At 42.6% G+C, this 27,409-nt stretch overlaps 1 protein-coding gene across 1 annotated transcript in view; it reads left to right on the forward strand.

The window, feature by feature from the left end:
• CACNA1S (calcium voltage-gated channel subunit alpha1 S) overlaps nucleotides 1-27,409 on the forward strand; it is a 451,977-nt gene that overhangs the window by 340,785 nt on the left and 83,783 nt on the right. The window contains exons 33-34 of the mRNA XM_075195636.1: nucleotides 25,523-25,682; nucleotides 25,782-25,909. Coding sequence (XP_075051737.1) covers nucleotides 25,523-25,682; nucleotides 25,782-25,909 — 288 coding nt within the window. The remainder of the gene's footprint in view (nucleotides 1-25,522; nucleotides 25,683-25,781; nucleotides 25,910-27,409) is intronic.

Consider the following 27,409-nt stretch of genomic DNA (forward strand, 5'->3'; position numbering starts at 1 on the left):
TCTGCCTCACAGCACTGGGGTCATGAGTTCAATTCCTGACCATGGCCTTATCTGTGTGGAGTTTGTATGTTCTCCCCGTGTTTGCGTGGGTTTCCTCCGGGTGCTCCAGTTTCCTTCCACACTCCAAAAACACACTGGTAGGTTAATTGCCTGCTGTCAAAATTTACCCTAGTCTCTTTCTCTGTCTGTGTGTGTATGTTAGGGAATTTAGACTGTAAGCTCCAATGGGGCAGGGACTGATGTAAATGAGTTCTCAGTACAGCGCTGCGGAATCAGTGGCGCTATATAAATAAATGGTGATGATAATGATACAGCCCACTAAATACTTTGTAACCTTTGTTTTCTAGATGGGCAAATATTCAATATGATGTAGCACTTACCCTTGTGTATCCAACCATTGTCTCATAGATTGTAAGCTTACCTATCTGTATGTATGTATTACCCAGTATTGTTTTATTAGCACTACGGAATATGCTGGCACTATATATATAAGAATTGATGATCATGATAATACCAATGTCGATCATGGTGAAAGTGTTATCATAAATTAATTCTTGCTCTTCTGGTTCTCTGCGTTCTTGCTGTAGATTGTCTGGATTGTAAACTGGATCATCTGCTGCTTGTCTTGGTGTCAGCAGACTTGGCGTATCGCTATTGGCACATTTCCTTCTCGACAAATGTCTTCATTTGCATGTTGAACTTCAGCCTCAGGCATTGAATTTGAAACGGAATTGTCATCTTTTGCAGTTGTGGTGGTTTGACTGGTTTTACTGTCAACTAGGTTTGAACCTGAAGTTCCTGATCTTAAAGCACTTGTTGTTGGATCACTTGGGTGAGGGGCGTTTTCTTGTACCGATGATATAAAAATTAAAATTATTGGCTTCAACTTTTTTTATTCGGCTTCCATTGATTGTTGCTGCCACCTTTTAGATGCCCACTTTCAAATTTCCTCAATGACATTGTATGGTTTATCGCAATATTCTGAAACATTCAGGGGCATATTCAATTAAGTCTAAACATTGCAGATTCGCGCTCCCACTGACAACACATTACCGCAACATTGCAGATTTCCATGCGTTCCCCATAGAGTTGAGAAGGGTAATCCTCGATGTTGTGGTACCGTATTGTCACTTTACACACACGGCCTCACATATTTGCGATGTCTAGACTTAATTGAATATACTATTTATATAACACCACTAAAAATTATTATTATTTGTTACTGAAATTGCCGTTATAAATTTCTAAAAACCGAATACACCTACATATGAGGGGAGGGTTAAAGGCTTTATGTCACGCTTGCTCCCCCCCCACAGCTCACACTGTCACCATCACACCTCACTGCTCACCCCACAGCTCACTTCCTCCCCCCTACAGCTCACACTGCCCCATCACACCTCACAACTCAAACTGCTCCCTTCAAGCCCTTGACCTTTTCCAGCACCCCAAATCATTTCTCCCACTACCCGAAGTTATTCCAGCACCTCAGTTGCCCCCCCACACACACTTACCCTAATTCTACCCCAGCACGCACACACAAACAGTCAGTCTTCCTGGCTGCAGCTCCTCCTCCCTGTGAGTCTGACAGCTGCTGCTCAATCCTTATAGCCCCACCCCCAAGCTCAGACATCACTCTCCCGCCCTCTCCTCTTCACTCGTTATGACAGCCCTGCGGAAGCCTGGAGGAGACTGCAGAGAATGATCCGGGCATACCGCTTATAAAAACATTACAGGCGGCGCCCGTAAAATGGACAGGGCAGCCTGCCCTCTGCGCTAGGGCACTGGCTGCACTGCCCTAGTTACAACACTGTTACCTAATTTATGCTATTTAACGTTAAAAGCATTCAGTTGTTTATGTAAAAAAGCGATATTTTAAAATGTATTCATTAAAACAAAACCTGTTGAATCTATAAAAGTATGAGCATTGCAATAATAAAAAATTGGTGATATTAACTTACCTAACACACTGTTATGTGCGTATTGTCGCTAACCAATAACGATTGTCGAACCTCGAGTTGTGTTTCCAAAGCACAAAGTTTTATTCGCAAATAGTAGAATAAATATGCTCAAGCGAAGTAATAATAAATACAGCCGTTACTTATCGCAGGCGCTCTGGATCCAGTGCAGTCATTCAATCCTGAAGTCTGGGGACAAGATGTCTGCACACTGGATCACAAGCTGCTGCTTATATACACAATCAAATACAGTAATACAATGGAGATGGTATAGCTTGCATCTATTGGTCCAGGTCTCAGGAAGGTCCAAGGGGTTGTCAATCATTGGCTAGTTCATCCTAAGGAATCCAAAGGAGGGGGTCACCTCTCCAGGGGGTATGCTCGGCTCTTCCCACCAAGATTCCTTAGTCTTAAGTAGTTCATAATTCCCTATCATTCATAACTTGTGTATGCACTCTGCGATTCCCTCGATTCCCACATTTGACAACTAAACCAATTGCTAAGATGACACCCAGTATAAGGAGAAGGAGCTTACCTACACTAGCAACCATTTCCTGTACCCACTCCCCCAGACTGGAGAACCATTTCACAGGGTTCAACCACGAGAACCAACCCGCCACCTTTTCCCTGACCTCATATAACGAAGAATTATGGCTCTTTCGAAATTCCCATTTCAGCTGCAAAATTTCATCCATCTTCCGGTCTATAACCTCTTTAGGATCATCCGTATTATTAGTAATGTACGTGCAACATTTGACACCGAACTGGGTGGCCAGTGTCACACAGTACCCACCAGTAATAGAGGTGAGATAATTTAGTACCAGTCTATGTTGCACCAACTCCTTCTTGTACGCCTGTAGCTCCCTTCCAGTATACCTGAATGTGTCATCATACATCTCGGTGATATTATCTATTAATTTAGCTAGGTCTTGGATATATTTAAAGTTTAATGTTCCCCGAGCGGTCCTGGTGAGTTCTAGAGCAACCATAACTTGGAAACCAGCAGTTTCACTAATCAATTTTGTAGCTATGGGTTCCTCACCAGGAATCATATTTCTCTTGCCACGGTGTTCATACTGTGTGTGTATGTATGGTGGTGATGTAGTCTTGTGAATACCAACCATTTCTTCATGAGTAATAGTCATGATTTCAGGAACCAGTTTAGCTAAGAAACACAAGCCCTTGGAACTCGGGGTCACCCAGGAATACGCTTTCCTCCCATAAACAAAATACACATCATCAGGGAGAACATAAGGAACAGTATGCCCATGAATTATATCACACAGAGTTTTGATAAAACTACCCATGCCCAGTGTCTCCATTTCTTCTAGACACGTGTCGGCATTAATGACATTTTTACATTTATCTGTAGAGACTTTTCCAATGGATACCTTCTTATGTTTGGTTATACGCCCTAATCTGTGACTTCCATGTACATTCCTGCCTAGTAGTGACCTTGTGAGTCTCCCTCTAAAATGAGTGTGGCGAGCCATTGTCTGATCTGATAGGTCAGCCTCCCAATTCTCCAGGCGCTTTGCATGAGATATGTTTAGGCACAGCAAAGATCTGCCTATGGAGTATTGTCGAAGTGTCAGACTAGGGGACCTAGTGTTATTGTACCTCCCGTCTATGGGCCTCCCACCCCTCAATTCGAGTACTTCAGATATGTTTAGAGGGAATGGCACTAGTCCTATATTATGCTGCCCTTGCGGAACGTGAGAGCACACCCAACACTCGGTTTGATTTAGTACCTTACCCACCAGGGAGTGATAATCCTCCAAAGGATGCCCGCCTATATTCAGAGTACTGGGGGACTGGCATCGTTGGATGCATCTCTCTTCAACTAGGGAGTTGCAGAACTTGCAGATACAATACTCATCAGACAATAGCCCCTCACACTGCCTCCGAGTTCCTGAGCTAGCAGACCTTTTCATAATCCCCGGACCAAGTTTGATAATGGGCTGCTCTGAGTATCCTATTAACTTTTCTTCTGCCTTAATTTTATCCGTATCACTCCCAGAACTCTCCTCCGTCCTCCATCCTCCTTCACAAAAATAGAATGTCCTAGAAGGAGTAAAAACAAGGAAAATCCTGGAATAAAAGAAAAACAAAACCCGCCACTCCATCGCTGGAAGGATAGTTCTGAGGCAACGTCTCTGGTTCAGGTGTCTCGACTGCAGGCTTTAGGTCTCCCGGAATAGGCTCACAAGTGACAGCTCTATGTCGTCGGTCTTAGTTTTATCTTGCACTTTCTCCGGATTATGGACTCTCCTGCAGTGGGTGGAATGGACCCAAGTGTCTCTCTCTGCAACCTTCAGTGATGTAGTACTGGTCAGCAGCACTTGGTACGAGCCTTCCCAACGGTCTGTTCAACAACCTGAACGTAAGAAATTGCGGATCATAACATAATCTCCAGGTTCAGCATCATGACAGTTCGTTTCTGGCATACCAAGTGACAGCATTATTAGTTTTTGTTGTTGTTGTTTTAGCTGTCTACTCATTCTTATAAGATATTGTACAGTCACTTCATTATTACACTTCAAGTCGTCTCACGATCAAATGAGGTTGTCGTCCGAACAGTATCTCAAAGGGAGACAGATTAAGAGGAGGTCTAGGAGTGGTCCGAATGCTATGGAGGACCAATGGCAAAGCCTCAGGCCATGCCAACCCAGTTTCAGCCATTATCTTACCAAGCTTGTTTTTTATAGTACCATTTACTCTCTCCACCTTACCAGTGGCTTGTGGTCGGTAAGGGGTGTGAAGTCTGCTACCGATTCCCATGAGTTTACAGATATTTTGGAAGATATCACCAGTAAAGTGGGTACCCCTATCACTTTCAATGATTCTAGGGATACCGAACCTACATACAAAGTCTTGTACAATTTTCTTTGCAGTGAACACAGCAGTATTAGTGGCTGCCGGATATGCTTCTACCCAACCGGAAAACACATCAATACACACTAACACATACTTTAAATTCCTGCACGGTGGTAATTGGATATAGTCAATTTGTATTACCTGAAAAGGTCCGTCTGTAGGAGGGATGTGGGATGGCTCAGTTGGAATAGTTTTCCCAACATTTTTCCTCAAACAAGTAAGACATGACATTGCTTTCTTACCAGCGTGAGAGGAAAATTTGGGAACACACCAGTATGCTCTCAGCAGTTTGCACATACCTTCTTTACCCAGGTGAGTTAGACCGTGTGCTGCTTCAGCCAGGCTTGGATAGTATGTTTGGGGAGCTACAGGCTTACCTTGTCCATCCCTCCAGAGTCCTGAGGACTCTTGACCACATCCCTTCGCCTTCCAGACCGCCTTTTCCTGCAGGGAACACAAATCTTGCATTTCAATTAAATTCTGCATGTCTAATGTCTGAAAAACCATCATAGTCTCGGTCGATACAGTCATAGGTTGCCCTGCTGCCCATTTAGCAGCTTCGTCTGCCCTGTTGTTGCCCAATGACACTGGGTCTTCTTCAAAGGTATGGGCTTTGCACTTTATGATGGCTACTGTTCTGGGTAACTGTATCGCTGTCAGAAGTCCTTTTATGTGTTGTGAGTGTGCCACTGGTGTACCTGCTGCTGTCGTAAAGTTTCTAAGACGCCAAAGGGCCCCAAAATCGTGCACTACCCCGAAGGCGTACCTAGAGTCAGTATATATATTGGCTGATTTACCCTCTGCCAATTCACACGCTCTCCTTAGTGCTACTAGTTCCACCACCTGGGTTGAGTGAGGTGGACCAAGGGGTTTAGCTTCTATCACATCCTGATCGTCTACAACAGCGTAACCAGTACATAGCTCTCCTGTCTCTGTCTGTCTATGGCAACTTCCGTCTGTATAAAACGTAAAATCTACATTTTCTAAGGGGGTGTCACGTATGTCGGGCCTTGCAGTAAAGGTCTGATTCAGGTGTTCCATACAGTCATGCGTGTCAGTATTCTTGCCTAACTCATCATCAACTAGGGTCTCCTCACCTCCCACCCTTTGTGTCTCTAGAGACACATACGGAAGGTATGTAGCTGGATTTAAGGTGCTACATCGCTTGAAGGTCATGTTTGAGGGTGCCATCAGGGCTAGTTCCCACTTTGTGAATCTAGCTGAAGAAACATGTCTGGTTTGGACTGAGTTTAACAGAGCTGATACAGCATGGGGTGTATAGACAGTTGAATTATGTCCTAATACTACGTCCTTGCTCTTACTTATCAGAAGAGCCGTTGTTGCTACACTTCTGAGACATGTTGGGAGTGATCTTGCCACATTGTCTAATTGTGCACTGTAGTATGCTACCGGTCTGCTAGCGTCACCATGTTTCTGTGCGAGGACGCCTGCTGCACAACCATCAGCTTCTGTACAGAATAGCTCAAAAGGTTTTTCATAATCAGGTATTCCCAATGCAGGTGCTCTAGTCATACTATCTTTAAGATTAAAGAACGCTTGCTCTGACTCTTCTGTGTGTACAACACGTTCTGGATTTGAGGAAGAGACTAGCTCCTGCAATGGTAATGCCAGAATAGAAAAACCTGGGATCCAGGATCTACAGTATCCACACATCCCCAAGAAAGTACGAATATGCTTCTGGCTCTGCGGCAGAGTCATGTGTTGTATGGCCTCAATTCTGTCGGTTGTCAGGTGTCTTAGCCCCTTAGTGAGGCAGTGTCCTAAGTATTTGACCTTAGTCTGACATGGCTGTAATTTATCCTTTGCCACCTTGTGCCCTGTTTGTGAAAGATGAAGCAACAATAATTTAGTATCATGTAAACATGACATAAAAGAATCAGAGCACAACAACAAATCGTCCACATATTGAATTAGAACAGACCCATTGTGGGGTGGAAAGGATTGCAAACAGTCATGTAAGGCTTGGGAGAAAATACTGGGGCTGTCAATGAACCCCAGGGGTAGTCTTGTCCATGTGTATTGTACTCCCCGGTAGGAGAATGCAAAAAGGTATTGGCAGTCAGGGTGAAGAGGGACTGAGAAGAAAGCAGAACATAGATCTATGACAGTAAAATGACTGGCAGACGGTGGAATCTGCATGAGGATGACAGCTGTATTCGGCACTACGGGAAATTGGCTCTCAACAACTTTATTAATTCCCCTTAAGTCTTGGACTAATCTATAGCCCCTCCCCCCATTCTTCTTCACAGTGAAAATGGGACTATTTGCTATACTGGCTGTACGAATTAAAATCCCTTGTTGTAACAGCCTCTCAATAACAGGATATACCCCTAGTTCCACCTCCGGTTTTAATGGATACTGTGGGATTTTTGGAGCTATCCTACCACTTTTTAGATTGGCCATGACAGGGGCTACGTTTGCCATCAGTCCAGTGTCCTGTCCATCTCTGGTCCATAGGGAACCTGGTATTTCCAGCAACATCCCCTTTACTTGAAATGGACTGTGTTCTATAACAGTAGAGTGGACCTTTAACCTTTGAGGGGTGTCCAATATATCCTGTACCTCATGTGCGACCTTCTCCGGTATATCTAAGAACACACCATCAGAAGTACAGTATATGACACATCCCATTTTACATAACAAGTCTCTCCCTAGCAAGTAAGTAGGAGCCGCTGCAGCTAAGAGAAACGAATGCTTAGTATGCAGAGGCCCGATAGTAACTTCAGCGGGTTTTGTTAGAGGATAATGTAACACTTTTCCCGTTACCCCCATAGCTGGAATAGTTTTACTGGTCACCTGTAGATTGAAAGGAGAGGTTATCACAGATCGGGCCGCCCCTGTATCTACAAGAAAAGTTTGTTTCCTACCAGCTATGTCAACTATCATTTTTGGTTCTTCACTCTGACTCTCAGTTAACCTCACTGGCTGTAGACTACAGGTATAACCTGACCCCTAGCGCTGACTATTGATTTCCCGCGCAGCATTTGCTGCTGTAATAAGCGCAGGTAAATGTGAGTCTTCTAGTCTATGTGAATCCCTCCTTGGAGGATATCTATGTGACCCTTCATTAGGATTATACCTTCCCTTTGTACAATCTTTTCTCATATGTCCTTCTTCTTTGCAATTGTAACATCTGAACATTCTGCGTTTCCCGTTATGTGGGTTATATGCTGGTGGTCGTGTATGCATTTCCCCTAATGCCTGTATACTCACTGTCATCAACTTGTCACTCTTTTCTTCCCTTTTCCTAAAGATATTTTTGTCATGTTCCACAGCAACTTCTCTAAGAGAATCTACCGTGCTGCCTCTCCAACCAGGGGTTGAGATTTGAACTCTGGTTTTTAGATTTTCCTTTAAACCATCCATCAGTACTGTTACCGCTACTTCCCTATGATGTGGATTCTCCCTTATATCTGATACCCCTGTAAACTGTGTCATTGATGCAAGAGCTCTACCAAAATAATCTGCTGCAGTTTCACTGTCTTTTTGTTTTATGGTGAAAATCTTACTCCAATTTACCACTACTGGAAAATATATGGCTAAGTGTTTGACAATTCTTTCTATATTCTTTTGGTTAATCTCATCAGTCAAGGTGTCATCTTCCTTCAACAAACAATCTTCAATAAATTTTTGTATGTTAGTATTGGGAGGAAGACACGCCCTCAACACTACACGCCAATCCTTATTGGTTGGTTAGTGGGCATTTCCTAACTCTTTAACAAATTTCTGACATTTAGCTAACTCCTTTCTAGGATCTGGGAATTCAGTCATAATGGAACGTAATTCTGATCTAGTCCAGGGACAATGCATTGTAACATTTCTTAAAGGAACTACACCATCCTTATCCGGTTTCCCATTGGGAACTGATATTGTGCAGACTGGGTACGCACCCTCTGGTACACTGACTTCAGGGGACACTACAGGATTTGCTGGTTCTAGATTTAGAACGCTTTCACTCCTAGTGATCACGCTACTCTCACCTATCTCAGCCATTTTCTCATACTTGCGCTGAGCCTCTAGTACACTAACAGCATGGGCAATGGCCGAGATCACAGTGGGTTCATCTTCATCTTCAGATACACTTGATTTAAACTGGCTTAAAACAGGATACAACTTAGCAATTTTTCTTTTTTCAGTTATAATACCGGCTGTACTTACCGCTCCTGCCACATAAGGTGGCGGGGGCGCGCTTGCGCTGAGTTCGCCACGCTTCTCGACGGTTACTTCCGCCCTGCGCGCGCTTTTAGCCACACCTACTTCCGCTTTGTATTCGCTGCTCTGCCACGTGTTACCTTCCATTTGCCACAATTTTAAACAATCATTATGTTTATTCCTCACTTCCGTTGAGGTAATCAACCATACTTTATCTTTTACAGTATTTAGTACCTCTGCATTAAAACTCCCTATTGTTGGGAAAGGCCTATCACAACCTTTGGTCATCTTGACCCACGTGTCGCAATACGCAGTTGCGTATGCACCATATTTCTTACACATGAGAAATCTCGCTGAACCAATAGGACCTTCCTTAGGCAGTACCTTGGCCTTCTCTAGCGTTTGCTTAGCACCCATATTGAACAATAGGGTCCCAGAAATATCACAATATCCTGCCACAAAATAGGGTTCCAGAAATAACACAATATTCAGCCACTAATTTTCAACACTACCGCTAGAGATATTTTACCGGCCTGTGGACGTATTTGCTACAAGCTGCGTCCACTCGCTTCCTCTTGTATTAAACAAGGACCCCTGATACAGAAATATCATTGCGGACTAAAGGGTTATCAGCTTCCTGATCACCCCTGACTCTCCAACAAAATCTGTTGAGTTTATTACAACTGGTAGCATCCGGTAAAGTCAATTACCAGCCTTACCAACGTAATTCCTCCCCGTTACTCCCAAGTCACAATCACGGCTTTCCTTGCCGTGCGGTGCAATCGCAACGCTTAAAGCTAATCCGTAAGCGATGCGATTACCCTTGGGTGCAGGTCGCGAAAACTTATTCAGTTTCCGCCCCCCGGTATACCTGCCTTGTATACCATACACCAGTTGGGCACCTGCCTCGTCAAACAGCAACTGACACTCTATTTTGCAATAGATAAAACCTTAGTGTATTTAAAGTCATCAAATCACACGACATACACCTTTTCTGCGCAGAAAATAAAAGAATTCCCAACAATAGTAATAATGTCCCAGAGGTTTTCACAAGTAATTATATTATGCACATATAATAACTATCAAGACGATTGTTTAACCACGTGGCAAATCTACCGGAAGTTCGCGTACGCACAGCAGGAAATACACATACGCTAAGCAATGCAATACAGTTAAAACGCACAATGACAGAAAAAAGAAACAGTTTTCTCTTTTGTCCCTTTGTCTAGTTAGCGTGCCCTAGATAATGCAAAATGGACATTCGGTTTCACAACACAGAGTAAAATTCGGGCTTTGAACACAATGCGTTCTTACCCGTATATGACGCGTCTCCACCCTTTGTTGCGGAACCGAAATCCGTTGGTCTTGCGGATCATCGGCAATGAAACCTCCAAAGCTCACGAGCCCCCAAATTGTTATGTGCGTATTGTCGCTAACCAATAACGATTGTCGAACCTCGAGTTGTGTTTCCAAAGCACAAAGATTTACTCGCAAATAGTAGAATAAATATGCTCAAGCGAAGTAATAATAAATACAGCCGTTACTTATCACAGGCGCTCTGGATCCAGTGCAGTCATTCAAACCTGAAGTCTGGGGACAAGATGTCTGCACACTGGATCACAAGCTGCTGCTTATATATACAATCAAATACAGTAATACAATGAAGATGGTATAGCTTGCATCTATTGGTCCAGGTCTCAGGAAGGTCCAAGGTGTTGTCAATCATTGTCTAGTTCATCCTAAGGAATCCAAAGGAGGGGGTCACCTCTCCAGGGGGTATGCTCGGCTCTTCCCGCCAAGATTCCTTAGTCTTAAGTAGTTCATAATTCCCTATCATTCATAACTTGTGTATGCACTCTGCGATTCCCTCGCAGAGTGAACCAAACAGTAGGATATGTAACGAGGTTCATTATGATACCACTCATGATGTGATTCCTTCAACCTGTTCCGTGTATTTCACTAATATGCATGTAACTCTGATATAACATATAAATACTACTATATTTCGACATAACTGACTATGTGTTGCAACTACCATTAATGTGTACTATTTTATAAGTATGCGTGTTTGTGCGAATGTATGGTAAAAGACCAAATACTGTTGCTGCCACGTGTAGTAGCTGCGTACGCCCTTTCACGCCGTAGCGTGCCCTTGTACGTCATAGCGTACCGTACGCATCTTTTCAGACAAAGACAACCAAGTTTGCTTTAATTGAAATGACTTTATCCATTTTGCTGACTTCGACAACACCAATTCTGCAATTCTTCAAGTAATCGTTGAACATCAAACAGTCTAGTTCAGTTTCCTAATTATAAACAGACTATTCCCTCGCCAAAGTTGGGACTCACCGGCAAATATCAAGTGACGTTCTCTTGTGTTTGTGTGGATAGATGCATCATGCACAGAGGTAGCAATAAGCGCATGCGCCACTGCACATTATGCCAATTTAGCCAATTAACATGTTTAGGCACTAGGGTTAAACTTTTATTACTTGGAAATTGCCAAATTAGCAAATGGTTAAAAAAAATTCCCTCAGAGTTGGAGCACAAAAACAATCAGAAAATTTTAAAACCCCCTGCCAGTTGGAGGTCCAGGAAAATTTCCCCCCTAACTCCCCCTAATGGTAGAACCTGGTTACTGCATCACTATACCTGTATCAATTCTACCTCAGAATGGCATCACAAAATTCATGTTTTTTTCTTTTCAGATGCTTTACCTTTTTTCTTGGGAGGATGGAGATAGAGGGGTGAGGGTGTTCAGCATGTAAAATTTGTATCTGTTTGGATTTAAACCAGCAGAGTGACATAGCCAGTTTAATTTTCCCATGACGCCTTGGTTGTGGTGCCAATGTGTGCCATTGTTACTTCAGGATGAATGGCAGGACCAAATAAGTCTCAAAGCATTTTTATTGTCATTAGTTATTATACAAAATCAATAAAGAGCAGTGATTCAGTTTCGGTAGCACCTCCACTCCTCAAAAATAAATATAATATTATAAATAATATATTTTTCATCTCTTTCATATCTGTATTTTTTGTACTTTCTTCACACTATAGCTTGCTATCAATTTTGGAGAGGTTTGTCTTTGTCTCGCTTGTCAAAACATTAATCCAGAACTATAGTTTTTTACCTTCATACTAGAGATGCTCAGGCTCGGTTTTCTGAAAACTGAGCCCACCCGAACTTAGGGGATCCGAGTAGGCTCACGAGCCGCCTCGTTACTTTTGCACATCCTCGGATCTGAATGGAGGCAAAATGTCATTGTTGCATTGTCGAATCTCGCAGGTTATGGATTCCATAAGTACCTCCCTCCCCAGGAGATCCAGCGCCATTGCTCACACAGAAACAGGGGTTAGCAGTGTTCTTGTCACTTGACAAAAATTGACTGGAAATGTAGGGATAATAATATAGGGATAAAAAAAGAGCCAAATGATGTGATTTTATCAAAAGAAATCAGGATCCAAAACCAAAACACGAAGCTAATTGAGATCCAAAACCAAAACAAAACATTTTGCAAAATGAAAAGCTTATCCTATTTGTAAGTGTTTGCAATATTATCTCTTTAGTAGAGTTTATATAGCACTTATCTGTCCTGCAGCCCCTGCCACCATCTTATTGAGAAAGAGGACTGTCACGTCAATAGGGTTTCTGGGATCCGTCTCGGGACCCTTGGGACTAGCTGGCAGGAATGTAGTGGAAACTGGGAGGCCGGATGAATGTCTTGCTCATAAGAATGCTCTAATCCTGTTTACCAGTTGTTAGGAGGAGGAATGCTGGACTGGACTCATGACTGGAAACTGGACCTGATGGACTGGAACCTGGACGTGGAAAAAGGGGAGACCTGAACCCACGGCCAGAGACTCAGTACCTCCAAGACCACAGAAACTCAGACAAGTATAGTACCACACCTGGGAATGGGGAGACTGAACAACTGAGAACTCAGAACCTGAGGTAGGCCTGGAACTGGAAGTTGGAACCCCGAGACACAGAGATGGTTCCAGAAGATGGATGACCCAGAACAACAACCTACTACCTCAGAGAGCCAGTAGGAGAGACAGGAAGAGATTGAAGAAGGAAGGATCCACATGGAAGGTAACAGCTGGAAACTGCAGATAGAATGAAGGTGTATCCACACAAGGAGTTAATATCCAAGGTCTTTATTTCAGCAGGTAGGATGGAGATGAATTCACACAAAGGGTTAACAGTTACAGTGTGTATAACAGCAAACAGAGTGAATAGGAATCCACACTAAAGGTAAATGGTAGTCTGTAACAGCAAACAGGATGAAGCAGCAACAAACAGCAACAGAGATAAACTAGAGCCAGGAACTAGGAAGTGTTGCACTGGCAATTAGCTGAGTGTAGGAGGAGACTCTTATAGTCTGCAGAGGAATCTAATTGGTGGATGAGATCAGGTGGTATATTTACTAATCTTAGGGTTTGAAAAAGTGGAGATGTTGCCTATAGCAACCAATCAGATTCTAGTTGTCACTTTGTAGAACACACAAAATAAATTAAACCTAGAATCTGATTGGTTGCTATAGGCAACATCTCCACTTTTTCAAATCCGCGGTTTAGTAAATATACCCCCAGGTGTTCAGACTCAGCAGGATGTTTAGCAAATGTCTCACCCAAGATTGCAGCCTCCACTACAGCAGACAGAAGTCACGATTTAGAATGCTGCATTCTGACAGGAGGGAGATGCACGGTGATATGATACCACCGAGTGGCGAAATCTGGACTAAGACCCCGCGATTCTTGACAAGGACTATGTATTGCCTACTCTTGAGTGTGAGTTGACGAGAGGCCCTCCAATGTGAAATGGCAGACAGACAGTCAGTAACATGGGACAATACAGATGGCAAGAGATCTGGAGAGGATAGATAAATTTATATATAATCTGAATTGATGATATAGAAATCCAAAAGGAACTTATTACTTTTACAAGAAAAGTGGTATAAATCAAGAAAAGCTGAGGACCTACTACTGAGCATAGGTGGACCAGAGAAACTAACACTGATAGAGCGATTAAATAGGTAGGATAATAACTTAGATAGGACAGCATTTTAAAGACCTTGGGATTGTATTGTTTGTATAAGAAGAGAGTGGTTACCAGTATAAAATGCAGCAGAGAGATCCAGGAGCATTAGAAGAGAGTAATGGCCCTTAGTTTTAGCAGTGGTCACCCTTAGTCAATGCAGTCTCTGTGGAGTGTTTGAATGTAAGCCTGAATGAAGAGGTTCCAATTGGTTGTTTTCAGAAAGAAAGCGTGTGAAGTGTAGGCAAATATCTCTAGAAGCATGGAGAGGCATAGGAGCTGGGAGATGGAATGGTAATTTGAGAGGAAATTTAGGTTAAAATTTTGTTTTTTCAGCATAGGAGTAATCACTGTGTGCTTGAATAATGAAGGAAAGATACCAGTAGAGAGAAAGAATTACAGATTTTAGTTAGAGGTAGAATGAGCACAGGAGACAGGGATCTAATGGTTTGTGAGAGAATAGGTTCAAGAGTACAGGAGGGTGAGTAGGAAGATAAGAGAGTAAATACTTCATCTTCATTTGTGGAATTAAATGAAGAGAGAGAGTCAGAGGGTGCAAGGAAAAAAATTAGCTAATTGCTAGTCGAGGAACAGGATATCATTTCTAGTCTGATCTTATCAATCTTGTCCTAGAAATATGAAGCAATATCCTGGGCACTGATAGAGGCATTTGGGGTTAGAAGCTTGAGTAAAGATGAGAGATTGGATGTATGTTTATTTAGCAGTGTCATGAGCATTTTGATAGGAGTGGTAGATAACAATATATGTAAGGAAAATATTAGAGCTATGAGATTAACGCCAATGACGTTCTGCTTTACCAGAACGTTTTTGAAAATTTTGTTTTACTTTAGTGTGCCATGGCTGACATCGAAGTCGAAGTTGAGTATGAGGAGTGGCTGGAGGCACTTGATCAAGTGCTGTTGCTGGGGTTTAGTGAAAATAAGCTATATCAGAGGAGAATGTAGAAATTGGGGAGAGAATGTGTGGGAGAGATGTGGAAAACTATTAAAAATTAATAGAGTTAAGATTTTTGTGGGCAAAAGGAGGCTTGGTAGAGTTTGACAGCAGAGAGGTTAATGCTCTGGGGAGAGGAATGTTAAGGAAATCAGAAACTGAACATTGGGAAAACAATATCAAGGCAGTAGATATCCCAATGAGTAGTGGATTCAACCTACTGGGAGAGGCAGAGGGAGGAGGCTAGAGAGAGTAGTTTGGAAGCAGCATTGGAATGCGGATTAGCAATGAGGATGTTGAAATCACCCATGATGCTGGTCGGGATGTTGGAAGATAACAAGTGAGGGAGCCATGCAGAGAAGTGTTCATTAAATTGTTGGTGTGGTCCAGGGAGACGATACATCACAGCAACACGCATAGAGAATGGGTTAAAAACCCTAACAGTATGAAATTTCAAAAGATGTGAACGTGAGTGATGGGATATTTGGTAGAAATGTGAACGTGCACTGTGGGGAGAGAAGTAGTCCAACCCCACCCCCTTATCTGCCTCCAGGTCTGGGGGTGTGGGTGAAATGGAGACCACCATGTGAAAAGGCTGCAGGTGAGGCAGTGTCTGATTGATTGAGCCATGTTTGTGTTATTGCCTTAAGGTTGAGGTTGTTTGAGAGGAAGAGATCATGTATTGAGGTAAGCTTGTTACAAACAGAGCGTGCATTCCAAGGGGCACATTTAAAGGAGGGGAGAAAGGTAATGTGTTTGAGGTTTGCTGGATTTCGGTAGTGTTTATAAATATGTGAATGGAAGAAGTGAGGGAGACCTGGATTAGGTGATATATCACCAGCTATTAGAAACAGAGTGAGAGAAAGATAGGTAAGTTGATTGTAAGTTGTGTGATCTTTTAATTTCTGCCGAAAGGATGAGGCTGTTACAGTTAGTGAATATATAATAGGAATACATCTCATGGGTGTTAAAACAGAGGTGAGTGGAATAAGTAAGGGGTAATGTGAGCAAAGGTGTGTGTTGCAGGAAGGGCAAAGGATGATATAGTCTTAAAGATAATTCCAGAGTATGAAAAGCAATTTGTTAAACATTTAGGGCCTAATTCATTAAGTAAAGTAAAGCTATTTCTTTTCTCATGGACAAAACCATGTTACAATGCAAGGGAGGCAAATTAGTTTATTATTTTGCACATAAAGCTATCAAGTATTTGTGTGCTACATGAAAACAGTGGGTGCGGGGCTTAATGATGCGATTAATCTCCGCCCCTGCCATTCAATGCCGTGAATTTTGGTGAATCTGGGAGGTTTGCTTACTCTTCCGGGAGTCCGGGAGGACTCCACGAAATTCGGGAGCCTCCCGGGAATTCCGGGAGAATAGGCAAGTATTGTCTTATTAGACTGGATAATGCCGGAACCCGGTCATAATTAGGCATCAATGATCACTAGGCCAGCACAGGTTAAAACAATATATAAAACATTCCTGTTACATACTTTTTAAAACACAAACATAAGTTGCACAGGTGAGAATAGGAGAGGATGAGATGGTGAGAATTTCAGTAATTCTTTGACATGCTTTTTAAAACACAAACCATCTCTAATTCTCTAATTGCTGGAAGATCTGAAGCATAACTAAATACTATAGGAAACTTGTGGATGACCAAAGGGCTCTTCTGATAAGTTAGCTGTCTCTTCCACATCTGGCCAGTGGAAAGGTCTCTTTGTCTTTATATGTCTGACATAGTAACATAGTTGATGAGGTTGAAAAAAGACACCAGTCCATCAAGTTCAACCTATTTTGAATCTCCTGCGATCCTGCACTTATATTTGAAATTGATCCAGAGTAAGCAACCGCCAATCTGTTTCAATTGTGAAAATCCCCCCAGACCCAATATTGCAGTCCTATTTTTACCCTATATCCACTACTATCCTTCATTTTAATTAACGGTCATATCGCTGCGTACACTTATCTGTTAAAAATGTGTCTAATCCTTTCTTAAACATATCTATTGAATCTGCCATCACAACCTTCCCTGGCAATGAATTCCATATCTTGACTGTCCTTACTGTAAAGAACCCCTTTCTTTGCTGGTTGTGACATTTCCTCTCCTCTAACCTTAGGGTGTGACCGCATGTCCTGTGTATAGTCCTTGGGGTAAAAAGTTCCCATGAAAGTTCTCTGTATTGACCCTTAATGTATTTGTACATAGTAATCATATCTCCCCTTAGATTCTACTTTTCTAAAGTAAACATGCCTAAACTGGCTAACCTTTCCTCATACCTTAATGACTCCATACCCTTTATCAATATTGTCACCCTTCTCTGAACCCTTCCTAGTTCCAAATTATCTTTTTTATAGAGTGGTACCCAGAACTGTACTGCATATTCAAGATGAGGTCGTACCAACGATTTATACAGTAGCAAAATTACACTGTCTTTCCTTGCATCTATGCCCCTTTTTATGCATGCCAATACTTTTATTTGCCCTTGTAGCTGCTGCTTGACATTGAGAACTATTGCTATCCTTATTTTGTAAACCAACCTCTTGTGTGGCACTGTATCAAAGGCTTTTGCAAAATCTAAGTAGACCACATCTACTGTGCTGCCCTGGTCTAAGTTCCCACTAATATGCTCGTAGAAACTAATTCGATTAGTTTGACATGACCTATCCCTCACAAATCCATGTTGATTCTCATTAATAATCTTACACACCAAGTAATCCTGAATACTATCACTTAATATACCTTCCAGTAGTTTCCCCACTATTGATGTCAGGCTTACAGGTCTATAATTTCCTGGCTGTGATCTCGTCCCCTTTTTAAACAACGGCACCACATCTGCTATTCACCAATTCCTTGGTACTGAGCCTCATGAGATTGAATCCCTAAAAATTAAGAATAGAGGTCTATCCTGCAGGGCTCTTCTGATCTCTCGGCACCTACCCAACAGAGCCGGACCGACATAATTAGACCAACTAACAAAAGTTCATAATTACCGTCGGTGCTGGACCTCGCTCAAATCAGAGAAGCTGTAGTACCTGGCGCTCACCACTAACGAGTCTGCAGACTTAACCCCTTGCTTCCCGCCATCTCTTGCAGCAGGGATCCTCTTGATAGATCCAAGGTTAAGGGGCTGACAACAGCGGGCGTCTGAGCCCCCCTAGACCCCTTCCTTGTATACCACTGGCAACACATCTAAAGGGTTTGAGGGGACGGAAATGATTTGAGCTGCTCCATACTACAAGCAAGGCTATCTGCTCTGAAGGAATAGTGCAGAGCTTGAATACAGGAAAACCATACCATATAGCAGTCTCTTAAAACAAGCCATTCTTCACTGAGGTGAGGACGAGCCACCTGTGGTGTGGAGAGTGTGAAGTTTAACACCTACCCGGCCTTCAGAGGGATCTGCACGGCTACCCAAGTCTTGTACGTAAATCCCATGCCTGCAGGCTAGCTAAACATGAAGATGTATCAAACCTGACCGTGAAATGGGTGACCCACCCAGGATACTTTAATCCCTTTATCACCTGTATCGTGCCTAAATATGTAATTCTCTGACTAGCCTTTTACTACGTTAACCTCAGCAGTTCCCGGCTTCATCTTTCAAATTCTCTAAAGTGTTTAGCCCCTTTTGTACGCTATATAGATCTGGACTCCGTTATGGCTCCTAAAAGACATAAGTCCTCGAAGACTCCTTCTGCCGTACAGTTCTTCAAACCTCAATCTTCACCTACCGCAGGAGTGGTCCCTAAACACAAAGGGCCAGAGGACCCGGGTTCCAGAGCAACTTCACCAGTTCTGATTCAGTCTACCGCCGCCTCGGTTCTATCACAAATGGACCAGGACGCCCCCGTCACTATTAAATCCATGCAATTATTGTTGGATTCTTTCAAATCTGATGTTCTATCTGAGACGCGCTCCTCGATCCGGGAGGTTAAAGCGCAGGTGGCGGAAGTTGGTGGGAGAACCTCTCACATTGAAGACAAGATGGAGGAGTTTGCTGCGTCTCATAATGCTCTTATTACGTACCATGAGAAATTGGAAAACTATGTCTATGGCTGATAAGTTGGCTGATGTGGAAGATCGCTCCAGGAGAAACAACTTGAAGCTGCGGGACGTCCCGGAGTCAATCTCATTTTCAGAACTCCCGGACTTTGCTAAAAGCTTATTTAAGAAACTCCTTCCTGAAGCCTCTGATCAAGATCTACTTCTAGACCGGATTCATAGATTGCCGAAACCGAGAGGCGGGCTGGAGTCGGCACCTCGGGACACGCTAATGCGGGTACACTTCTTTCACATCAAGAAAAGAATCCTGCGGGCAGCCAGAAAACAGACTGCGGAAGAGGCTTTACAAAATTTGCAATTGTTTCCGGACTTCTCCCCAGCCACTGTTGCTAAACTTCATACGTTCCAGCCTATTATTAAAGCGTTCTGGGAGAATCAAATTCAATATCGTTGGGGCTTTCCAGTTAAGCTGATTATCCAGCGTAACAACTCTACTCATGTGATAGCCGCAGTGGAAGAAGGTATCCAACTTTTGAAATCCTGGGACATTCAAACCGCATCCACAGCCTCAAACACTTCGTCTTGATCGTGGAAGGTCTAGTCGTGCCTGAATGCAGAAGTCCAGATAAACTCTTGGGCGATCCAGAGCTATATTATGCCCTCTGGACTCTTTAAAGTCTGCTTCACTACGGTTTCCGATCTCAACTAATACAACGAAGTGAAGCTTCAGTGGGAGGACAGATCGCATACCTTCGGGTGGTGAGCAGTTTCAGCCTGAGAGCTGAGTGGAACTCTTTGACCGTTTATATATAGGATATCTAGTTGATATATTTTTTTTCTTACTTAATAACCAAATTATATCCTTAATTGATAGGCGTGTTCAGGTTCTCTATATGCTTCTTCAATATATAGCAGGATTTTTGGTGTTTCTTGTAATCTTAACCTTACAGGTGATAACTGTAATTGTAATTGTTTTTGTTTTGTTTTAGGATATTTCTCGTTTTTTTGTTGTTTTTTGCCATGCAACTGTAATGTTATCTTGGGTGGGTACACTGTTTCTAGGGCCATGTCCCCATAGTTACTGATTTTGCCAGAAGATGTCTCCCTCTGGCAACTACTTTAATCCCAACATTGGGGTTATTTATGTTTGTTTTTGTCTTTTGTTATCCTTCCATCCTCCGCGCAGTTTTCCTCTCCCCCTAAGTCCCCCTTCCCCCGCAGGCAAGCACGTCTTTCTACTGACCAAGTGTAACCCCTCCGCGAGGTCCCCAAAGACTCATAGTAAGCCAAAATTGTCAAGTTTCTATCTCTAAATGTAAGGGGATTGAACTCTCCTGCTAAAAGACGTTTAGCTTTAGCTTTTTTTTACAAGCAAAAAGCCGATATTGTAGCAGTACAAGAAACACATTTCCTGGCTAGAGCCCCCCTGCCTTTAAAGACCACAAATTCCCAGTTTGCTATACTGCATATGCTCCTTTTAAACGTAGCAGAGTAGCCCTCCTGTTTAGTTCCAAATCTAATTTTACTCTTAAATCTAAGTTCGAGGATAAAAATGGGAGGTATCTTATTTTGGTGGGATTGCTAGACGGTAAATTGGTCACAATAGTTTCAATATATGCGCCCAATTCAAGACAAATTCCTTTCCTCAGAACCACATTACGAGAAATTGAGAAATATAAACAGGGCACCCTCATTCTTATGGGAGACTTCAACATTGTATCTGACCCTAAATTAGACAGATCATCACAACCTTCCTCCCGTTTAGCGGATAATTCACGGGGTCCCTCAGATGCCTTTGCTAGACTATTGGCAGAGTATGGACTCTACGATGTCTGGAGGACGCACGCCCCCTTAGAGCGAGATTACACATACTACTCTGCAGTACATATCTCCTATTCTAGAATAGACCTCATCCTGTCGGACAAATGGTCTCTGCAGAATACAAAGTCAACTAAGATCCTCCTGATATCGGGGTCTGATCATGCTCCGGTGATTTGGACATGGCGATACCCACAAAAAGTAATTCCCCCTGGTTCTTGGCTAATGGCCCCATATCTTTTGACCTCTCTCGAGGCAAAGATTGCCCTTAAAGAAACGCTTGATATATACATTGACACCAACTCCCCGGAGGATACCTCCGTTTTTTAATTTCTGGTACGCGCTCAAAGCTGTAATGCGAGGCACAGCCATTCAGACTGGAGCAGGACTTAAGCACGCATACCTTAGCAACCAAAGGAGGTTGGAGGCGGAGTTGTCCTCCCTTGAGTCTTTGAATAAAGCCCATCCCTCAGAAGATCTTAAGGCCCGCCTATCTCTAGTAAAAGATCAATTACAAAAACTATTACTTTTTCGTACTCAACAAGCCTTGAGTAGACTGCGGCAGAAATACTACGTTTCAGGGAATAGAGCAGGGAGGTTGCTTGCTAGAAAATTGAGAGGACAAAGGGCCCAAAATCGTATTAAAATTTTTAGTAGATGAATCCGGGGTCAGAATGTCTAATCCACGAGATATAGCCAATAAATTCGCAGCTTACTACTCTAAACTATATAATCTCTCTGAATGCGATATCTCTCCCAAACCGACCCCAAAGTTGATTGAGAATTTTTTGAGCCAACTAAAATTACCATCTTTGGATTCTGACTGTCTAATTTCCTTGAATGCCCCATGGTCTCAGGCTGAGATTGCACGCGTTATTAAATCCCTACCTAAAGACAAAACTAACAATTTTTATGCTACATTCCAGCCCGAACTTACCCCAATCCTAGAACAGTTATTTAATGCAGGCACTCACCAGGGGAATTTTCCTGCGGAGATGCTGGAGTCCCGTATTGTCACGATACCTAAGCCGGGTCAAGAACCCAACTAAATGTCAGAACTCTCTTTACTTGCAGTCCAATCTCCCTTCTTAATTCGGATATTAAAATTTATGCCAAATTGATTGCCAATAGACTTAATCCCCTTATCCCGGCCTTGATTCACCCAGATCAGGTTGGCTTTGTCCTCGAAAGACAAGCATCCGACAATACACGTAGAATGATTAATATACTAGAACAAGCCAATAAACACCACCACGAACTATTAATTATGTCGCTAGATGCGGAGAAAGCCTTCGATAGGCTTCACTGGGGCTATTTGGCGCGAGTCCTCACCCGGTTTGGTTTTAGTGGGGGATTACTGCAGTCTATACTGGCTTTGTATAAGGGTCCCTCCGCATCGGTCTACAGCAACGGCTTTTCATCAGCCAAATTTACACTCTCAAATGGTACCAGACAAGGTTGTCCCCTTTCACCCCTCATTTTCCTCTTGGCAATTGAACCTTTGGCCGAGCAAATCCGGCAACATCAGCAACTCCCTGGCATCACTTTAGCCGCCACCACTCACAAACTATGTCTTTTTGCGGACGACATTTTGCTGTACGTGACTAGTCCGGAGACCTCACTTCCACTCTTACATGATATACTACAGGAATTTGGAAGGGCCTCCTATTACAAATTAAACACAACTAAAATGGACGCTCTTCCTATTAACTTGTCAGAGCCCCTTCTGGGTCGCTCAAAATGATGGCCTTCCCGTATTCTTGGAGGTCTCTTTCCATGCCTTATCTGGGAATCATGATAACCTCACATTTAGATTCCCTCTTGGAGGCCAACTATGGTCCTCTGTTGATTCAGCTAAACACCCTGGCAAAAGCGTGGCAACACGCTTTTAATCTACCCTTAGATTGTACGCTCCTCTGAGCAGGGCCATCTCTCCTCCTGTTTCCACCACTTCTAACTCTGCTCTCCAGCTACTTAGCCCTCCTCCTCAAAGGTCCTCCACCCCACATCCACTTTCGCTCCCTCCTCCCCCCTGGGGGTCTCCCTGTCTTCCGCGCCCCCCTTCTTGGGCCCCGTCGTTTTCGGATCCTCCCTCCCCCTTCCCCGCCCTCTCTAGCTGTGCATTGAGCGTACTGAGTTGCTGTGTTTACTGTACTGTGCTGTCTCCCATTGTATTGTGATTTTGTTTGTCTCTGTACGGCGCTGCGGATGCCTTGTAGCGCCTTATAAATAAATATTAATAATAATAATAATAACACTATGAGGTCTCCTGGTTAGGCAGGATAGCTGCGTTTAAAATGTCTCTTCTGCCCAAAATGATGTATTTATTTAGGACTTTGCCTCTTAAGGTACCCAAATTTTATATGGATAAATTACGTAACTTACTTACCTCTTATGTATGGAAAGGGAAACCTCCTAAACTAGCTCACTCAATTATGGCACACTCAAAAAAGACAGGGGGCTTAGCCTTGCCGGATCTGGTTAAATACCAGGACGCGGCTATCTTAGCTCAGGTCCGGTATTGGTCTCTCCTGGGTTCCCTTAAATCCTGGGTTGACTTGGAGAGAGGCCTCAATAGTACATTTCCAGTGGCTGACCTTCTTTGGATTCCCAGGTCCTGGAGACCCCCCTCAGACTACCCTCCCACGTCTCACGTGTGATGCACTGACAACCTGGGACAAGTTCCTAAAGACCTCTATCCCTGACAACCTCCCTACCTCTAATCTCTCTTTACTTGCAGTATCGAAACTTATCCCCAATCTAAATCTCTCTCTGTGGTATACAAGGGGCATCACCAATCTCAAACAGCTCTACTCTGACTCAGGGTTATTACCCTTCTCTGAATTAAGGGATAAATTCCACATTCCTAATCAAGACTTTTACAAGTACCTCCAGGTTAGGCATTGGCTACAGTCCGTGTACCCATGGGGTCCCTCCCTTCAACACCCTCCAGCTATCTTTTTATCCAGACTTTCAACTGGAAGTAACAAAGCGGCTATCTCCTTCTGGTACACCTACCTCAACATCCGATAAAGGCCTCTTCCCAGCTAGCCTGGGAGAGGGATATTGGCAGGGAATTTGACTCAGATCAGTGGGACAAAATCTACCAAAATGCCCACAGGATGTCGAGGTGTTTGAATCACTTGTAGATGCTTTACAAGCTACTTTACAGACTCTATATGACCCCCGATAGGTTGCACAAGATATGGCCAGATCAGGCCAGGACCTGTTGGTGTGGATGTGGAGAGATAGGGGATATTTTCCGAGTTTTTTGGAGTTGTCCAGTGGTCAGAGATCTCTGGGCAGAGGTGTACGTCCTTTTTTCTAAAGTTATTCGAACCCCGATCCCTAGTACTCCAGAAGTCGCTCTCTTTCATTTCTTTCCCTCACAAGTGTTATTCGGGGATCGATATGTCATAGACCACATTTCTTTAGCCACCCGGGTGGTGATTGCCCAAGCCTGGAAATCACCCACGCTGTCTTCCATAGGCAAGATAATTTCTAAGGTTCAGTTAAGTAGTGACATGGAAACGCTGGGAGTCCCTTACTCCTCCTCTGCCTCCTGTCCCCACATCATATGGTTTGATTGTAATCAATATGTAGCCAAATCCTCAGTCCTGCCGGTCTCTGGGGGAACACCGTGTAATCCCTCACAGTAAAACCAAGGGTCTACTATCCATATTGTCTCTCAAACGACTTGTAAAATCTGTAAAGTGAGAGTGGTAATGTTTCATGCTTCTGCTTCATATTGATGTGTATTGCCTCCACCTCTTTCCCTCCCTTATCCCCCCTTGTATTTTACAATGTATGTTTTTCTGTTTTTTTTATGTACTATGCAACCAAAAGGAAAAAACTTTAATAAAATCATTATTGATAAAAAAAAAGAATAGCGGTCTAGCTATTTCTGAGTTTAGCTCCATAAGGACCCTTGGGTGTAAGCCACCTGGACCTGGAGCTTTATTTATCTTAAAATACTTCAGGCTCCTTTGGACTTCTTCCTCTGACAACCAAGTATTAATTAATGGTACGGTTTCATTTCCATTTTATGTATTACTCCTACCATTTGTTCTTCTCTAGTAAATACTGAAGAAAAGAAAGTGTTTAATACCTCTACTTTTTCCTTAGTATCATTTATCAATTCTCCCATCTTACTTCTTAGGGTCCTATATTATCTTTTTTAATCCTTTTGCCATTCATATACTTAAAAAAACTTTTTGGGGTTTGTCTTACTTTCTTTTGCATTTATCCACTTTGTTCTGCAAGTGCCCTGTCCCTTTTATCCTCTTTTACTGCTACCTCACATTCCTGCTTGCAAGACTCTTCCTGTACTATCATCATCATCATCATCAGTTTATATAACACTAGCAAATTACATAGCGCTTTACAATTACTACAACATTACTTTGTAATGTTCTAATTTGATTATCATTCTTATTTTAATGGCCAGTTGGTCATACTCTCCCCTGTTAGAAGATATATTAAATTGTACATCAGAGGCACCGCCATGGAGTTTTCCTATCATATTAATTACTTTTGTTCATTTTGTTGTGTTTTTGATAGCCTATCAATTAAAGAAGTAGTGTTTCACATAATAAGGGGATAGATAGATATTGTAAGATAAAACTCAAACATCTCAGATTTTTGTTCTATCTTGTAGTATTTCAAAACTGAGAAATTAATTCATATATGTTACTACTACTTTTTCAGGTGTGCAACAGGGGAGGCCTGGCATGAAATCCTTTTGGCCTGTTCTTATGGGAAGCTATGTGACCCAGCGTCAGATTTTTTACCTGGTGAAGAATACACATGCGGAACAAGCTTTGCTTACTTCTACTTCATTAGTTTCTACATGCTATGTGCTTTCCTGGTATGTTTATTTAAATATATCAATCAGATTATTTTTCCACTGTACCAACTCTAATGTTTTTTGGCATCAGTGCTCATGCATAACTGATTTATCTTTCAGATCATTAATCTCTTTGTGGCTGTTATCATGGACAATTTTGACTACCTGACTCGTGATTGGTCAATTCTGGGTCCACATCATTTGGATGAGTTTAAAAGGATATGGGCCGAGTATGACCCTGAAGCAAAGTACGTACTTCAAGGCCAGATTTTATTGATTTCTATGCACAAAAAAATGTGTGTGATATATATAAATATATATATATATATATATATATATATATATATATATATAAATATATATATATATATATATATTGGTCAAAAGTGAAAATTTAGAGTGGCGATATGTGAAATGTAAGCAAGTGGAATGTGACATCCATATTAAAAAAGGGTGTTTGCGTTTGAGGGTCAGAACGCAACTCACACCCCAAAAAGGGTGTGAGTTGCATTCTTGTCTTTGACTCAGAGCAGAACAACTACCCAACAATAATAAAAGTTGTTTGTTAAAAGTATATTGTGAATCAGTGTCATAAGAGTTCGTAAGATAACATTCCTTCCTTTCCTTTACTCATTGTACATTCTCCAGGTGTGGTGGCAGGCATCTATAATTAGCTCCAAATCTATTCATGCAGCATAACACCTCTTGGCAACCATGGATCACTGTGCAGATCAGGAGCAGCCCAGTACCAGTACTGGCAGTAGTCAGAAATCTTATGAGGTGCACCTGGTCGTGGCCAGTTTATGGTGAAATGATGTTCTTTGCACTTCCAGATTATGGCCCCAACAGTGCTCACTGGAACATTCAGCAGTTTAGAGATCCTTCTGTAACCAATGCCATCAGTATGTTGTGCAACAATAAGGTAGCAAAGGTCTTGAGAGAGCTCTTTGCTTTTACCCATCATGAGATGTTTCTTGTGTGACACCTTCGTAATGAGATACCTTTTTATAGGCCATCAGTTGTGGCTGAACCAGCTGGCAGTATTGCTTTCTACTTACTGATATATTTCAGCTGGTGTCTTGGCTTCCCATGTCTTTTTGCACCTCCCTTCCTTCATGTGTTCAATATTTATTCCCTGTGTCATTTCACATTATTACTGGAGATGGGCGGGCTCTGTTTCCCGAAAACCGAGCCCACCCGAACTTAAGGTATCCAAGTACCGAACCGATCCGGCTCGGTACTTTTGCGCTTTTTCGGATTCCAAGACGCGGCAAAACGTCATTGTGACGTCGTCGGATCTCGCGAATTTTGGAATCTATAAATACCGCCCTCCACAGTGATCTAGCGCCATTTGAGAGAGGGATACAGATGGGGTAGGTTAGAGTGAGAGCAGTTGGGCAGGCAAACGTACAGAAGTGAAAGAGGAGGGTGGTAGGAGTGTTCAACAAAGCTCCATTGCTAATTGTCATTAGTGAAATCAAAATATACAAGTCCTTGCAGGCTTTTTTTTCAGAATTTGCACCAAAAAGTGTAGGGTGTTATATACACCCAAAGACAAGAGCTCCATTGCTGAATTTCTCATTGCTGAAATACAAATATACAAGTCCTTGCAGGCTTTTTTTCTGAATTTGCACGAATAAGTGTAGGGCGTTATCCAAATGGATTTACAGTAATACACAAAAGAGCAGGAGCAGCAAGCAGCTGTACATCATCTGGTAAAGCCTATGTAAAAGCACATAGTCTTTTTA

This window comes from Mixophyes fleayi, chromosome 2 (assembly GCF_038048845.1).
Source record: "Mixophyes fleayi isolate aMixFle1 chromosome 2, aMixFle1.hap1, whole genome shotgun sequence".
Classification (NCBI taxonomy): Eukaryota; Metazoa; Chordata; class Amphibia; order Anura; family Limnodynastidae; genus Mixophyes; species Mixophyes fleayi.